Source organism: Magallana gigas, chromosome 5, assembly GCF_963853765.1.
Source record: "Magallana gigas chromosome 5, xbMagGiga1.1, whole genome shotgun sequence".
Classification (NCBI taxonomy): Eukaryota; Metazoa; Mollusca; class Bivalvia; order Ostreida; family Ostreidae; genus Magallana; species Magallana gigas.
Genome location: NC_088857.1, coordinates 3,722,917 through 3,740,018, shown reverse-complemented (window position 1 = coordinate 3,740,018; position 17,102 = coordinate 3,722,917). Strand labels below are relative to the sequence as shown.

Genomic DNA, 17,102 nt, shown 5'->3' with positions numbered 1-17,102 from the left:
CCACATTGAAAACTTTTCACTTGTTTAACATTGCTGTGATTGAATTGTCCTCTTATCTCAACTTGTACTGGTAGTTTAGACAGTGGACAGATGCTAGAGTATTTGAAGAGTTCATGGATATAATCAATAGATAATAATGCCAATGAATTAATAATGGCAATATATTTGAAAGAGATCAGTGAAATTGCTGGACTATGAATTGTGTGTACTATGAAAAGGCTATCGCAAACATGGCAAAAAACATTCCTTACATAAAGTAAATATAAATTGTCAAAATGTATAAGGAAATTCAAGTTGAAAACAATGCATGTACATGCTTCTACAAAAAATTATAATTACGAGTATGTAGTTTTGTTCATTTTCATACAAATAATAGCTGCAATTTCTTTCTCTAAACATATGATGGAACTTGTCTATGTGAAAATTACCATGTGTACAGAACTACTTTTAAAGTACATAAGTCTCAATTTGTATTCATATTTGAGGCAAAGTTCAAGCATTTTACAGTCTTGCATCAAGATTTTCCTCAATCTTTAACTGGACTTTGGGGAAATTTTCCAGTCAATAGAGTGTTAGATTAAATATAAGACAGAAAATCTTTCAACATTTATTAAACTAGGAAATGATTCATCAATCTGGTAAGTTATCACAGCTTTGAATTTACAATACATCAAGGTTTGAGCAAAACATTTTAATACAAACACATTATAATACGTGTACAATGTACAACATGGCAGTCGGGGTGTCTAAAAGACATTTGCTTTGTTAACAAAACATATATAATGGGGACTCTTTTATCGCTCTTCTATCACAGATAAGGATAACACTGGAGTTGTGAAGGTCACACAGAGGTCATCTGTTAAAAGGTCAAGGTCAAGACTCCAATGTCAATAAATAGAGGATTTTTGTATTGGTTCTGCTTACACTTATTTCTTTTTATTTACTCCTTTTCCGTAAAAGACGACTAGAATTTCTAACACCTAGGCTTTGTATTTTTGTTTACAAAATGATCAGCAAGAGTCTAGTCCTCCTAGCCTTCCGCATTTCGTTGCTTCAAGTGAGTGACCAGCCAGCCTCTCCTGTACGAGAATGGCCTACACATTACATCTCTGTGTTAGGGTGGCCTCACATTTCCACCTTGACATGAGGGTTGGCATCTCGTATGTTTGCCAGGGACCTAATACTGGTACAGCCGTACAAATGGAGCAATTTTAGGCTGAAATTGACAAGAATTCTTTGAATAAAAATAAATCTTCAGTAATGAGAGGTTAAACTGATGATGAAAATAGTAGCATAATGCAACTGACTCTAATTCTGGTGACTGATTCTAGTCACACTAAAAGAGAAAGTCACACACACTGTCTGATAAAAACATCAGGAGTCTACGACGTATACATCACAGAGCACTGAAATAGTTAAAACGTTTGATCTACTCACCGTCTACAGTGTTTGACGAGTTTAATGACGGCATGCTCCGTGACGTCAGACAGGAAGTTTAATTTGACAGAGTCCAGCCTCTGACTGCAGAAATTGGCCATCATTAACACACTGAAAGAAAACAAACATAAAAGCATGTGAATTTTAAGTTTTTGACTTGCTACTTCTTATTACTAACATTACTTTGCTTTAAAAAAAAACAAAACTGTGGAACGGATATCTTGCACCCTACCGTTTATGTGTACATCCTGCAAGTGATATAGATCTATATGTACATCCTATAGAACTGATACATGTTTCTAAGATCTTAACTTCTATGTGTATATCTTGCAGAACTGATATCTAGCATCTTACCTTCTATGTGTGCATCCTACAGAACTGATATCTAGCACCTTACCTTCTATGTGTATATCTTGCAGAACTGATATCTAGCATCTTACCTTCTATGTGTGCATCCTACAGAACTGATATCTAACATCTTACCTTCTATGTGTACATCCTGTGGAACTGATATCTAACACCTTACCTTCTATGTGTACATCCTGTGGAACTGATATCTAACATTTTACCTTCTATGTGTACATCCTGTGGAACTGATATCTAACATCTTACCTTCTATGTGTGCATCCTGTGGAACTGATATCTAGCACCTTACCTTCTATGTGAACATCCTGTGGAACTGATATCTAACACCTTACCTCCCATGTGTACATCCTGTGGAACTGATATCTAACACCTTACCTTCTATGTGTACATCCTGTGGAACTGACATCTAACAACTTACCTTCTATGTGTATTTCCTGTGGAACTGACATCTAACATCTTACCTCCTATGTGTACATCCTGTGGAACTGATATCTTACATTTTACCTCCTATGTGTACATCCTGTGGAACTGATATCTAGCACCTTACCTTCTATGTGTACATCCTGTGGAACTGATATCTAACATCTTACCTTCTATGTGTACATCCTGTGGAACTGATATCTAGCACCTTACCTTCTATGTGTACATCCTGTGGAACTGATATCTAACATCTTACCTTCTATGTGTACATCCTGTGGAACTGATATCTAACATCTTACCTTCTATGTGTACATCCTGTGGAACTGATATCTAGCACCTTACCTTCTATGTGTACATCCTGTGGAACTGATATTTAGCACCTTACCTTCTATGTGTACATCCTGTGGAACTGACATCTAACACCTTACCTTCTATGTGTACATCCTGTGGAACTGACATCTAACAACTTACCTTCTATGTGTATTTCCTGTGGAACTGATATCTAACATCTTACCTTCTATGTGTACATCCTGTGGAACTGATATCTAGCACCTTACCTTCTATGTGTACATCCTGTGGAACTGATATCTAACATTTTACCTTCTATGTGAACATCCTGTGGAACTGATATCTAACATCTTACCTTCTATGTGTACATCCTGTGGAACTGATATCTAACATCTTACCTTCTATGTGTACATCCTGTGGAACTGATATCTAACATCTTACCTTCTATGTGTACATCCTGTGGAACTGATATCTAGCACCTTACCTTCTATGTGTACATCCTGTGGAACTGATATCTAACATTTTACCTTCTATGTGTACATCCTGTGGAACTGATATCTAACAACTTACCTTCTATGTGTACATCCTGTGGAACTGATATCTAACAACTTACCTTCTATGTGTACATCCTGTGGAACTGATATCTAACACCTTACCTTCTATGTGTACATCCTGTGGAACTGGTATCTAGCACCTTACCTTCTATGTGTACATCCTGTGGAACTGATATCTAGCACCTTACCTTCTATGTGTACATCCTGTGGAACTGATATCTAACATTTTACCTTCTATGTGTACATCCTGTGGAACTGATATCTAGCACCTTACCTTCTATGTGTACATCCTGTGGAACTGATATCTATGCTCCTGAGATTGCTGCAGTTATTTGCAAGGGCACGAACCCCACCATCTGTCACGTTCCGACACCCACACACATCTAAGTTTCTGTAGAAATCATAATTCAAAGAAATTACATTTTAATTACTTTTAATTCAGAAGTACGTGTATTTGATTTTTTCTTCATTTGCATTATTATCAAAATCTGGTTAACTTTTAAAACACCAAAACTTCAATGGGAAATGGAAATTAAACCATCCTCACTCTTTATCCATACATTATTTTGCTTTTGGTCTATACAAACTTGAGATAACTGACCTGATGTCCTTGAGATAGGTAGCTATCTCGAGCAGCGAGATGTCTGTTATATTGGGACAGTTGGCTAGAGTCAGGGTCTGGAGTCGGTTACAGTACTTCACTACATATCTGATACAGTTGTCTTTGATCTGCAAGAGAAACCAACCAGAATTGGAACACAGGGCTTTAACTTTACATAGGTTTACAGCTAAACAGAAAATAACCCCTACAAGGAATCTGCTGTTCAGCTCTTTTCCAAAATGACATAGCTAAGTGAAATTGGTATGATGTTACAGCAATTTTTTAATTTAAACCATTTAATTACCAATATCTACCGAATAAAACTTTGCCAAACTGTATCAATTACTCTGCAAAAGCACAGTACCAGGTTATCATCAAAGGGTTATACTGTAAACAAAATATTTGACGTGTATGCTATTTGGCTGAAATTAGTTTTCGAACAAGTTGGCGTGGATTTGAATTAGAGTATTCCTGAATGTGACTATTCTTATATATATATATATACGCATGGCACTTAGCTATGAACTTGATGAAGCGGAAATCACATTCCGCCAAAAGCGCTAAATAGAATACACAGCCAAATGTAGTACGCTAACAGTAATACAGCATGTTGACCTCCAGTAACTGACCTGTTTACAGCCCCGTAAATCCAGTGTCTCCACCTTACTCAGGCTCGGGGATAGTTGTGAAATCAGGGAGTCCGTCAACTACAAACAAAGACGTACCACTCATAGAAACTCATTCTACTCACAATCTGTAAGTCTTACTTTTTGCTAAATTGGAAATTTTGTAACGCTTTTAAAGATAAGTTTGATTTTACTATCAAAAACATTTTCTCTTTATTTATTCTATAACATGACCATGCCAGCTCTACTGGTTGTTGCCAGTTGAGATTAAGTAATTAAAGAAATATAACTGGAGTATCAAATTGAAAAAAAGAGAAGAGACTTAAACAGGAAAAAAATATTAAAATCCTAAGGTTCTGTGTCCTGATTACAAGATCTAAACTAGTGTGTAAAAGAAGTCAATACTAGCTTATTCCAGTTAACTCTCTCACCTTGTAACACTGGCCGAGATTCAACGTCTTCAGGTTTATACAGTTCGCTGATAAATAGCTGACTGCTTTTGCTTTGATATTGAAACACCCAAACATTTCCAGAACACGAAGCCTACAAACAACAGAAAAATGTCTGAGTGAAAAAACAACAATCTTGACACCTATTTAAAACCAATATGACAAAGATCTGACAGCAAACTGCCAATAATCAGACAGCTGACAAAATGTCGGTAGTTCTCACCATTTGCCGTGCTTCTTGATGACAGTGATCAGGCCCTCGTTCGTGATCATCTGACAACCATTGATACACAGACTCTCCAACCTACAACAGCAAACTGATCTGGTGTATCACAGGAAAAAAACCCCAGCACTGAGCGCTCAGTGAATAAGCTCTGTTGTCTTACAATTAAAAAATCCCATCATCTGATACCCATGGTCATTCTTGCTTATTTTACTAGAAAGACCATGAGTTTCTGATGATGATGATGATGATGATGAAGTCCTTGTTTATTCTAAACTATAAAAATTATAAAAACATTTTATTTATTTAAAATACTGCGGTTTAATTAATATTCAAGGGTATCAATTTTCGTCGATAAAGAGAAAATCACAGTTTCAAGGATATGTAAATTCGTGGCCAATGACCCTATCAATACAAAATGTTAATAGAAATCGCACATTAATGAACATTAAATTTCGTGGATCAACTTAACAACGAAATCCACGAAAATTGGTATTCAACGAATATTGATGAAACCACAGTATATAGAATCTCTTTTTTTTATACACAAATACCGTACTTTATTTTGTGAATTAGACGTTTTGTGTAAATTTTTTGTCGCAAAAATATAGAATCGCAAGCATGGATTATTTTGTTATAACTTCATATAGATCACACTTGTCAGAAAAATAAAAGCTGTAATGGGTGCTTTTTTTGTGATTTTACGCAGATACAGGTATTAATTCCATGGTTTATTAAGAAATTTACTGTATGTACTTTTATTCCTCAATTATTTATATTGAAATTTGAGTTTAATTCCTTTCCAATGTCTTCACCTGTTAGCTGAGTTGGCGATGGCTCCGATGCCACTGTCTGAGACATTGCACCAGCTGGCATCTATGTGGGTCAGCTCCTTACAATGTGAGGCCGCATGGAGGAGAATACAGTCCCCTGTGAGGGCCCCTCGGCTACACCCAAAAAAGTTCAACTCCTACAAATTAGCATTTACATGTTAATTTATATAAAATTACCTTAAGCAGGAGAAAGAATATATGTACCACACAACTGAAAAATCTTCATTACCGGTAATTCAATGTCTTAAAATTTTTTTTTTTTATTCAATGGACCAAAGATAAACACTCTAAGGGGCAGGCTCCGGGATCATGAAACTGTCTTAAATTGTTGTTAGAATTTCGTCTTAAATCTAAGATTTAGACTTAATTAAGATTGCTTACTTAAGTAAATCAAAAAACGATCAAAGAAAAACCTTAGCTAAGATTTGTCTCAGCTTAAACGTCATAGTAACTCACGCAATGTCTTCGATTCACCCGAAAAATGAATGTGAGCTAGATTTTAAAATCCGCAAGTTGTGATTCTTGCAATTTTATGCAGATATTAATTCCTAGGTTTTAATTAGAAATTTACAGTAACCATGAGAACCACCAAGAAATTTTGAATATGATTTTTCTTGCCAATGTTTAGACTATTTAAACTTCCTGAAAGAAAACCTGTATAAAGACATACAGTGTTCAAATAAGATAAAATTTTAAAGCTAGATTTTGTAAGATTTTATATGTACAAAATATAGCTTATGGCTAGTTACAGTTTCTGGCCAGAACAATCATATTCCAAATTTCTAGGTAGTTCTGATGGTTACTATGAATTCCTAATTAAAAGCGGGGAATTAATGACCGTGTAAAATTGTGAGAATCACATCTCGTGGTCTTTAAAATCTTGCTTTTATTTTTTGAACGCATGTAAACTATAATAAATAATGATAAAAAATTCAACGTTCGCGATTTAATATTCTTGCTATTTGATGAAAAACAGTTAGGTCGCTGATTTAAGTACTCGCATAAAAAAATAAGGAATCTACAGTAACTTATTACATGCCACAATCAGCCCTTCTCCATACCTTTAGGGAGTTCGCGCAGGCCCTGAAGAGGTTGCGGAGTCCCTTGGCGGTGATGTAGTCGCCATGACACTGGATCAGGGCCAGACTGACCGGGTGGTGCTTCCCCACTCGCTCCAGAGACTCGTCCGTCAGGCTGTGGTTCTTTTTAATTGTGATGTATCGCCCTGAAATATCAAACCAGCAGTTTCTTCATTCATGTATGTCAGCATGGCGAACTGAATTGAATTGAATTTTGTGATGTACATCAAATCAATGGCCGGCAATGAATAATAATAATAATGCAGTGTATTCATATATCATCTCTGTGGAGACGGATTTACATGAATTATCAAAATTTACAGTTTACAGGGATGTAGGTTTTTCACAAATGGACAATATTCTTTAATTTACATGTAAAATTTATTTATTAATGCCAATATCTCTAGTGTTCTGATAATGGCTAGCTAGGTAACCATCATTTTCTATGATATAACATAAAAAACTCTAGATTTAATAATGTTTGGAAACCATGAACACTAAATAGGCTGAGACAAGGATTGCTTACAGAGAGTGTTGTCCATACAGACTCGGTAGAAGTGGTGACACGTCCGCGCACAGCTGACCAGGTCAGAGTGAGGGAGGTATGACAAAATGTTCAGCAGCAACTCATCAGGAAGACACAGCCACACCGAGAAATTACCGTCACGAATACGAGGGGTCTGAAAAGGAAACGACCAGAATTATCATCAAGAAAATGATCAGTCTATAAGAGTACTACATGTACTGCAATATATTAAAGATAATAAATAGGGATAAAAAAATCAACATATTGAGCATGCCAAAAATTTTTTCATTCATATAACAGATTTCTTATCACTTCTTAGTACTTGTTGAATGATAACTTATTAAATTTTAGGGGCAAATACAAAAATGTCGGAAAGTTGATAGAATCAATACTACATTGTATTACGTACATTTAATAGTAACTGTGTAAATACACTTACCATCTCATGGTATTTGTTGTAGGCGTGTAACACACTCGCTGGATCAGCTGCAAAGAGTGTTATAGCATTTAACTTAACAAAAATATTCATACAAAATTTAAAAATAATACATATTTTTTATCATCAAGTACAGTTCTTTGTAGTATAAATAAGGCTAGCTATGTTTTTATATAAGTCTTTGATTGGACATGTCTGGGTTTTCTTAGTCTTTGAGTTTTGGTCTGATTGGATATTTCTGAATATTAGACATGGCTGAAGCTTCCTAGGAGTGTGATCTTTTCTAGGTCAATAATTGGACATGTCCAAGCTTTCTGAGTCTGTGATCTTTCATAAGTCTTTAATTATACTATTAGAGTTTTTTATGTCTGTGATTATACATGTACATGTCTGATTTTTCTAGGTCTCTGATTACTGTATACATGTATGAGTTAATTGGACATGTCTGAGTATACACCTGCTACATGTATTAGTTAATTGGACATGTCTGAGTTTTCTAGGTCTGTGATTATACATGGGTGAGTTAATTGGACATGTCTGAGTACACACCTGCTGGAGGAGCCGTGTCCTTTGTGTCTAGGAGCCTGTGGTTGACCAGCCCTGGGAGGTCTGAGGACGGGCTGTCCTGGCTGGCCTTGGGGGGTGGGGGGTAGGTCACATCCAGGACCTTGATCCCAGGGATACCCCGCCCCTCCTCTGAGGACCCACTCTGTGTTCTGTCCTCCTCCTCAGTCCGTCCCCCTGACAGGGGCCTCTCCTCCTCTCCCTCAGAGCCCACCTCAACGGGGACCTCCATGACCGGGATCTCCTGGGGGACAGGCCTACCACTGCCACTCCTGTAGAAGCCGGTCAATATCAGTTAAAACTCAAAATTAATTATACTTGTGTAGACCAATAATGCATTTCCATTAATCAAGACCACTGATCATATTTTTTCCAATTGCTATAAAAAAAAACATGTACTTTCTTGGATTGAACAAAAAATTGTATTACCTGTAATCTTAGCTATTGACCTTAACAATTGTACTGATGAATTTCTTCATTTAATAAAACAACTGTATTCATTATCATTTTTAAATACATTCTGAGAGAGCAATGATTCATTGTAATACTGATGTTAAGTTGGTCTCTTTACAGAGTTGTCATAAGTAAGCTGACCTGACTTTAGGGTCGGCACTCTGGGGTCTGGATTTTACTGCTGGCTTCTTCTGGACGCCTCCACTCCTCGGCCGACTGACCAGGTTCTCCACACTACCAGAGTTCCTCCCCCTCCCCCCTCTTCTGGAAGGCCCAGCACTACCCGGTCTCTGGGGAGGGAGACTTGTCTTCTTGCTGAGCTCTCGAGGGTGGTAGGACGACCAAGCAATACTGGACCTCTGCCACTTTCTCTCGTATCCAGGGGCCTCAATAGATTCCCTCACCACACTTTTCACAGACTTTCCTCCTGTTTTGGGCCTGGCATTCTTGGACTTGGATTTTGTTGGAAGCGATGACCTCATGTCTCCCATCACCTGCTCCAGGAATGGCCGGACATCCTCCGGTTCTTCCGGTTCTGGAGTGACCTCTTTTTCCACCTCCACAGGTTTAGGTATGAGGAAGTCCTGCCAGTCTTCGCTGTCTGTGGAAATGTCTAAAGAAACTCTGGGTTTTTCCTCATCACTGCTGTTATAGAGATTCAGACTAGGAACTATTTTTTCTTGACTTCTACTTGTATCTTTTTGTTGCTTGCTTTCTTTTACACTAAATACTTCTACATCTATAGGTGCAGATCGCTTGTGCTTTAAGGGCTTTTCCTTGGGCTTTTTACGTTCATGCAGCCAGACTTCTTCATTATCAATGAATTTAGAGATCTCAATTTCATACTGGTGACTGTCTACTCTAGATTGATTCTGTGAAGCCTGGTTATTGTCTTCTTCATTGTGCTGCATTTCTACCTCAGCAAATCCATTCAGAGACTCTTTGCCCTTGGTGAAGAAGTTCTCCTCCTCGTCATCTGCATCTTCCTCGTTCTGCATCAGCTCAGCCTGTTTCTTCCTGTAGTAGGAGCTGATGAAGCCCTTGATGACCGGGTCAGTCACATGTTCAAAGATCTCCTCGATCTCCCTCCCTGCCTGGGCGTTCTCGATCTCCTCGCTGGAGGGATGACCACTGTCCCTGCTCTCCTTCTTCACCGCCCTGACTCGGTCCTTCTGACTGGACTGAGTGCTGGAGCTATCACTGGCAACCGGTGGGGATTTATTAGGTGGAGATTTACCTGGTGGAGCTTTATTTTTCTTTGACACTCTGGGTGGCTTTGGTTTCTTTATTATAGTGACTTCTATGCCAGCCAGTGACTCTCCACAATCTCCACACCAGCTCATGTACACCTTGTTCACTTCTCCACACTCTTCACACACTAACACTGTTTTTCCTTCCTCCTTTGGAACCCCTTCTTGACTTTTCCCTGCCTCTCTGAGGAATGACAGATCTAGTCCAAGTTTGTTCATTCTTTCGGTGATTCCCTCGGCCTTGACACTTGTTACCTTGCTGACCTGGGTGTTGACCTCTGTGTTGACCTCGGAGTCCTGTTCCTGTGGAGAATTTTCCAGAATTTCCTCCATCTCCTCTTCCTCTGGGTCTCGGTCTTGCCTGTCTCTGTAGTAAAGTTTCTCCAGGGAACTAAAGTACCTGTCAATGGACGACTTAGCAAACTTTCTCTGTTTCTCCAACAAAGCGTCCTCATCTGCCTCTTGTTGTCTTCTGAAAATTCAAGTTTGCAAAGCTTGTTCGAGGAAATAGTTACATTACTGAATTTACACTTATTCAGTCAAAGCAATCAAAATAAACTCATCAGTTTAGAGATGAGAAAAACATTCAATCAATTGTTTCACTAAAGATTGACTTTATCTGAAATATCTTTTTAATTGCCAGAAGAATTTAGGTATGATTGTACAAGCAGTTTTGATAACTAGTGTGAAAAAGAGACTAACCGTTGTTCATGGAACTGTCGGATTTCATCCACATGACGCTGGGAAGCGTTCTTGCTCTGCTGTTTTTGGCTTACAGATTTCCCCTCCGGTTTTTGACCCTCAGTTTTTTGGGGACCCCTCTCCTTCTCTGACCCCCTCTCACTTTTCGGTGCCTCCTCTGGTGGAACAGTTTTTCGTGGGGAAGATTTCCTGTGGATAATTTTTTCTGAGGAATCTTTCTTTTGGAGAGGCGGGTGAGGTATCATCATTTCCAGCATCTCTTTATCTAAAATGTTATTACATGGAGAGATATATCTACTAGATATTTGTGTCACAAATATTAATACAAAATTATCACTTCTGTTGAATAGAAATAAATGTTAACATCTTTAAGTAAAACATGAGTATATAATTATACCATCAAATTTATATTCACAACATCTAAAACATCAACAAATATTCATGTCATGTCCTTATGCTATTTACTGAAGAGCCAAATAATTTCCTAATTGCATTGTATTTTAATAGCCTTCCACGCATTCTTATCAGTCTAATATGATGATCTGTTATTATACCATCATTTTCTCTGTCCTGTGTGGCGTCCTTGTTCTGTGTGGCCACCTGCGGGGGGGTCTGTCCCGACTGTATGGGGAAGGGCACAGGGTAAGGTACAGGAAAACCTTGGGCCGCAAGGAAGTTAAAGTATGACCCCAAGTCCACATTGACTGGAGGTGGAGGGTAGGGTATCCCAGCATGCCTCTGTGGTGGATAAGGTGGATAGACCCCTCCCTCTCCCTCAGGTCGCATGTTAGCAGGTGCTTGAGGTGGTGAAATCATGGCTCCTTCTCGTCCATGATAACCTAAGTCTGGTCTCCGTTGGAAATGTTTGCCCGCATCCCCGGAACTGTGGACATTAGGAACGTCAGGCGGTCTGGGGACCTGGAAAGGCATGAATCGTCCGTCTGGAGACTGTGACAAGGGTGCCGTAGCGTAGTAGCTCTCAGACATACGTGACACAGCGGGAGAGAAATGGTGCCCTTCTAATGGATGAGACATATGTGGGGACATGTATCTCATGTCTGGGGACTTGGGTATGCCGTTTGCCGCAAAACCCTCATAGTAGGGCTGTGGAGGGGGTTCTGAGGGCCAGGGTTTGTACATGCTGGGGTCCATTACTTCGGGTCGGATGTCTACAGGCCTGCTCTCAGGGTAGGGTCGGGGTGTTACTCCTGAATACATATGTCTGTAGGCCTCGGACTGCTGGCTCCTGGCCGTGTACATCAGATCATCTGGTGGGGGGTAGGGCATCCGGACTGCGTGCTGCTGTACATGGGGCGGGAATGGTGGCATGGGGTAGGGGGCGCTTCCTGTCATCATTGTACTTACTTTTGGAGCTGATCAATAAAAGACAAAAAAAAAGACATTAAAAAGGAAGGAAACATCTCTTAATAACACAGTATATATACACTGTTTGCTTGTTTTTATGCAAATATTTGCATTTTGTTTCCAGAATAGTAACACATATTCTTTGCAATTTTTTAATTGATGACAATAAAACCAAAATTAAACAATTCTTTGAAATTAAATGTGTTGCAGTTGAGAAGAATCCACATTTCACAAAAATAGCACTCCACAGATAAATCCAGTTATAAGATATAAGAATCATTTGTATGATTTACCTGGATTTGGCTGTCCTTGACTAAACTCCCTTGAGAACTGGGCAGGATTACCCATGTAACTCCTACTGACCGGGGGACTCTGACCCAGATAGGCCTGGTGATAAATTTCATCAGACGAGAAGACAACATTCCTATGGAGGGATTCATATCCATGGCGATAAGATGGCGGTAGACTAAGGTTTTCTGCTTCTTCTTCATTATCCTGGCTGTAAATATTTGATGGTACAAACTTTGGTCTGTTCAGTTTGGGTTTCTCTTTGTCCATATTCTTTTCTGCACTGGCATCCTTACTAATGTTGAGTTTTAACCCGGGCTCTGAATTCAGACCTGTAGGCTTCTCTGGGATTTTCGGCTTTAACCCATGCTCTGAATTCAGACCTTTAGGTTTCTCTGGAAGTTTTGGCTTTCTCGGTTTTTGCTGTTTCTCCTCATGGGAAGAACTCCGGTCGCTGTTTAGATGATCGATGTCCTTTTCGGACTTCTCTATGAATTCTTTGTACTTTTCTTCTCCTAAAGCCTGTCTTATATCACCATGGATAAAGCTGTCAATGGATGTGGAAGAATTACCAGCCTGAGTACTCTCTGGTCTGTGCGTAGAGAGACCAAGTTCATCCACATTCCCAAGAGATTTCTGGAACAGATGACGTGCGTCTGGTTCGTCCGTGGACTCTCTCACTTCAGGACCACTCCCATATTTCCCGTGTTTTACTGACTTACTGAAGAAGTCTTCATACTCCACAGCAATTGGTGAAACGAAATCCTTTTTGGACGAGACATAGTCGATTTTGGGCGAGACCTGAGCAGTAGGTGGGGTGGAGTTCTTGTGCAGGGTGGAGTCTCCGTGGTGGAGATACCTGGGTGAGTGTTCCACGTACCTGGCTTTAGACGACCCCTGACCCGCATTCTTCTGGTTCTCACTGTCTGCTATCTCCTGTTTGGCCAGACTGATCAATCTCTCCACAGCACTATTATACCCCTCCTCATCCCCACACTGGGCCTTGGTTCTCAGCTCCTCCCTCAACAATGAAAAGCTGTCCATCTTCTCTCGCTCAGCACCCTCTCCTGAGAAACTGCCTTCTAGTTTCGTTGGTCCTGTCTCTATCAACCATCTCTCTTTACCATACCTTGAGTCAGGCTTATCCTTTACATCCTTTAAACATGAATCTGAAGAGGGAGTTGGCTTATCCTTAATGTTACTTTGAAAACTTGGATCTGATGAGGGATTTTTTGAGGGTATACTTTCTTCATCCTCATTTGGGATCTGCTGGTTTTCTCTGTAAGCTCCTCTGACATTGTTGGACAGCCAGTTCTTGTCTGTAGCAGTTTCTAGCGGTGACTTTTCTCTCTCTATGGATGTACTCTGGGCTACACTGCCATTGGTCAACTCAAAGTAGGCCAGCCGTCTTCTCCTGATTTCCTCAGGTGAAGGGTCATCATCCATTGTTGTTCCCACTTACTGCTACTGAAACACAAATTAATTAGTCTCATAAGTTTATAAGTATAAGAAAATGAATGTATTTCTTCCAAATTTTTGGCCCAATACGCAAAGATATAATGAGGAACAAAATATATATACACCTTTGACACGTAAATTAAAGTTATACCTTAAAACTACCCATTTAGACAGAATACATTTAATCACCGAGGCAATTCGGTATGGAATGTTTTCTCGTAACATTAAAATTTTCGTACACTTCTCGGGCGTAGTTAAATATTTTACAGTCTACAAGTACGCTTTAAACACAACATTTTTTATATTAAAACATTTTTTAGAAACATTTGAAAAGTTTTCTGCAATATATGTTGTTTATTTACCTGTGGACGATTTATTCTTGACTGGTTCCCGAATTGTAACGCTATGAATATAGGTATTGAACCGTCGGGGTAACCAGTCAACATCCGCCATGTTGTAACTAGTAAACAAGACTATTGCTGGTAGACCAATGTCATAAATTTAAAATCATACTTTTCTTTTCTTTTTTAAGTATATATATTGTTTTTAAAGAAAGGGGGGGGGGCACGCGTTACCTTTGACATGTTTGATACAAAACAATACTAGTATAAGAATACATTTATTTACATTTTAAAATATTTCTTATTTTATAATTTTAAATAAATATGTTTATCGCATAATTAGATCACTAAACAATTCAATTTCAGTTTGAAATTCAATTCAATTGAAATTGTATTCATGATTCAGCGCGCCTGCATTTGTATCGATGGATGAAACATTAGCATGATTACAAGTGTAGTCCCATGACTCAAAATGTAGTACAGGCAAATTTCAATTTATACATGTACATAGTACGAAAATGTACGAAATTATTTGAAATACCATGATTGATACTTTGTAGTGATCCCGTGAATTATGATATATGCAAATCATATTTTTTCTCAGCCTTTATGATATTTTCAATCGCAGGGATTTCGATCATTTCCTCAGTTTTAAAATAATACTTTTCTCCCTTAGATGTCACGTAAGTATTATTGCATCTTTTGATTCAATTCAATATTCCAACTGTTAATTCTTTCACGAAACCAGAACCACACTACGGATTTCATTTGTAAAAAGTAATTATCTTCAAAAATTAAACAGTTACATGTAATTACCCAATTTTTAAACTAACAACAGTAACTTTTAAGTAACAAGCATGCGTGATTTGTGAGTTGTTTTTTTTTATGTTTTTTTTTTTTTGTATGTATAACACTGCAACACTTCAAATATCGAGGCATAGTTCAAAATTAATTCTTAAATTAATATTTGTTTCTCATTGGTATACCTGCTAAAGCTGTTGTCCCGTCTGTCCGTCTGTTACGTTTCTCTGTACAAGCCCGGATTAGGATTTCCATGATTTTGGGGATTAGGGGTTTTTTTTTTCTGCTTGTCAAGATTTCTGAGGATTAGTCTAGCCCCCCCCCCCCCCTCCCCACTTTCAATTTGCTTCCGACGCCACTGCAGCTAGTGCATTATACTAAATCTCGTGGCCAAGGAGTGGCTTTAAAAATAAAATATTGGGGTTTTTTCCCCCATAACCTGATAACATATCTGGATCCCAGAACACCTTTAAAGACCCTCCTATATATTCAAATAAAATGTCAGATTTCTGCTGTCATTAAACTTGGCATCTAGTCTCCCTTTTTTCGGGGGGGGGGGGGTTAATTGAACATATTTTATTGATAATAAAGGTGTCAAAAGGATTGGACACAAGTTCTAAAACTAAAGGGGGAGGATGAAGGGGCTACGATGAATTGTACTGTAGTAGTAGGGGGGTTTATCAGCGCCCTCTGTGACATGCATTTGGTCCTATTAAACTCGTTCCTCAAAATTTCCGTGATTCCCATATCACTTTTCCTTCCGACTAAAGACTTCTACAGTATAACGTGATAAACATATTGTGGTCTGTGGAATTATGCAATGCAAGTTCTTTGGTTTATTTTAAAATGTCAATTGATATGCTTGAATACACAGTTGATATCAATCATTTATTGCATCATTACACGAGTGGTATCCATCAGGAATACAAATGGAAGATTCGATCTATCAATGTGCATGGGTAACTAGATTTACCGAAATACCCGTGATTTACCGAAATGCCTGATGAAAACACCGAAATACCCTTCAAAAACACCAAAATGCCTCATTTGAGCACAAATATTTAACATCATAGTTTGAATCTAAGTGTTTAAATGTATTTCCCCAATTTTCAGTTTGATAATGTAAGTATTTTAACATAAATAGCTATTTTTAACATGTGTAGACATTGGGTTAAGAACGATAATTCTTGCATGAATTGCTTTTCACTCGAAAAGAGGTGTGAAATTTTATTTCCAGAATAAAATAACTAAGAATTAAAAATAACAGTTTATCAGCTTTTATTTTTTAATATCTTATAATAATTTGAAAATTTAATGAAAGAGTTGTCTTTCTTGGAAGAATTGCATTTTAATCAATTACCACGAAAATCGGTTGATTTTTTTTTTTAAATTAACTTTATATACAATAACTATCTATATACAATACTAAACATACACTCTTTTTGGCGTAATAATTGGGCTTTTTGGTGTTTTTGAAGGGTATTTCGGTGTTTTCACCGGGTATTTCGGTAAATCCCGGGTATTTCGGTAATTCTATGTACCGAATGTGCATTACAACATCGCTGTTTTTTGGGGGAGATTTTTCTTTTCATTTCATTTGTCTTTTGTCAATTTAATTTTGCGATGAATGAGTTGTTGTAGAATATACTCCTTTGAGTTTAACACATTCCGCAGGAAAATATTCATATTCAAAAATTCACTTCACAAAAAAAGATCGTTTCTTTTTTTTTTACTGATGGGAAATACTATAAGAATAATTTAATCCTGACCGATTTTTTTTTCATACGAGGGGGTAACGCAGAACGGCGATCCACATCATAAAATACACATGTAATCTATTCCGGAAGGCTTTGATCTTGATAAAAAACAAATTAGAAGTTCCAATACAATAACCTACTTTATTATATATTTGATCCGTATTAAACACTTCTCCCAGATGTGGTGAACGTAATGTGCTTGTTAACAGTAGTTAGCTTATTCAAAGAGCTAATTAAACAAATATTAACGGGCACCTTATAAACACTCACACAACATATTTTTAA

The 17,102-nt window shown here is 38.1% G+C and overlaps 1 protein-coding gene across 3 annotated transcripts; it reads right to left on the bottom strand.

Moving 5' to 3' along the window:
• Positions 1–595: 595 nt before the first annotated feature.
• Positions 596–14,365, bottom strand: LOC105326456 (uncharacterized). Of its 3 annotated transcripts, none has more exons than XM_034451470.2 (17): positions 14,281–14,365; positions 12,466–13,927; positions 11,362–12,180; positions 10,808–11,072; positions 8,997–10,577; positions 8,388–8,674; positions 7,842–7,888; positions 7,403–7,556; positions 6,859–7,022; positions 5,780–5,934; positions 4,965–5,045; positions 4,724–4,835; positions 4,296–4,373; positions 3,667–3,794; positions 3,340–3,456; positions 1,438–1,548; positions 596–1,216 (listed from the first exon to the last, which is right to left on the bottom strand). In XM_034451470.2, exons 2-17 carry the CDS (start codon positions 13,904–13,906, stop codon positions 1,126–1,128), a joined length of 5,631 nt encoding a protein of 1,876 aa, XP_034307361.2. In that variant the 5' UTR covers positions 13,907–13,927; positions 14,281–14,365; the 3' UTR covers positions 596–1,125. The 3 variants fall into 3 exon arrangements, with proteins under 3 accessions (XP_034307361.2, XP_034307357.2, XP_065942411.1); XM_034451466.2 differs by having other exon boundaries at positions 12,466–13,924; positions 14,281–14,352; XM_066086339.1 differs by lacking the exon at positions 14,281–14,365 and adding an exon at positions 14,070–14,213.
• Between the last annotated feature and the right edge of the window lie 2,737 nt (positions 14,366–17,102).

What these genes read in the sequence shown, in the direction of transcription:
- LOC105326456 (XM_034451470.2), bottom strand. Translation starts at nt 13,906, where the DNA reads ATGGATGATGACCCTTCACCTGAGGAAATCAGGAGAAGACGGCTGGCC. An exon ending in GGACACGGCTCCTCCAGCAG is followed by an intron (nt 7,889 to 8,387) that starts GTGTGTACTCAG and finishes CACTCTTTGCAG; the next exon opens with CTGATCCAGCGAGTGTGTTA. An exon ending in ACCTATCTCAAGGACATCAG is followed by an intron (nt 3,457 to 3,666) that starts GTCAGTTATCTC and finishes TGATTTCTACAG; the next exon opens with AAACTTAGATGTGTGTGGGT.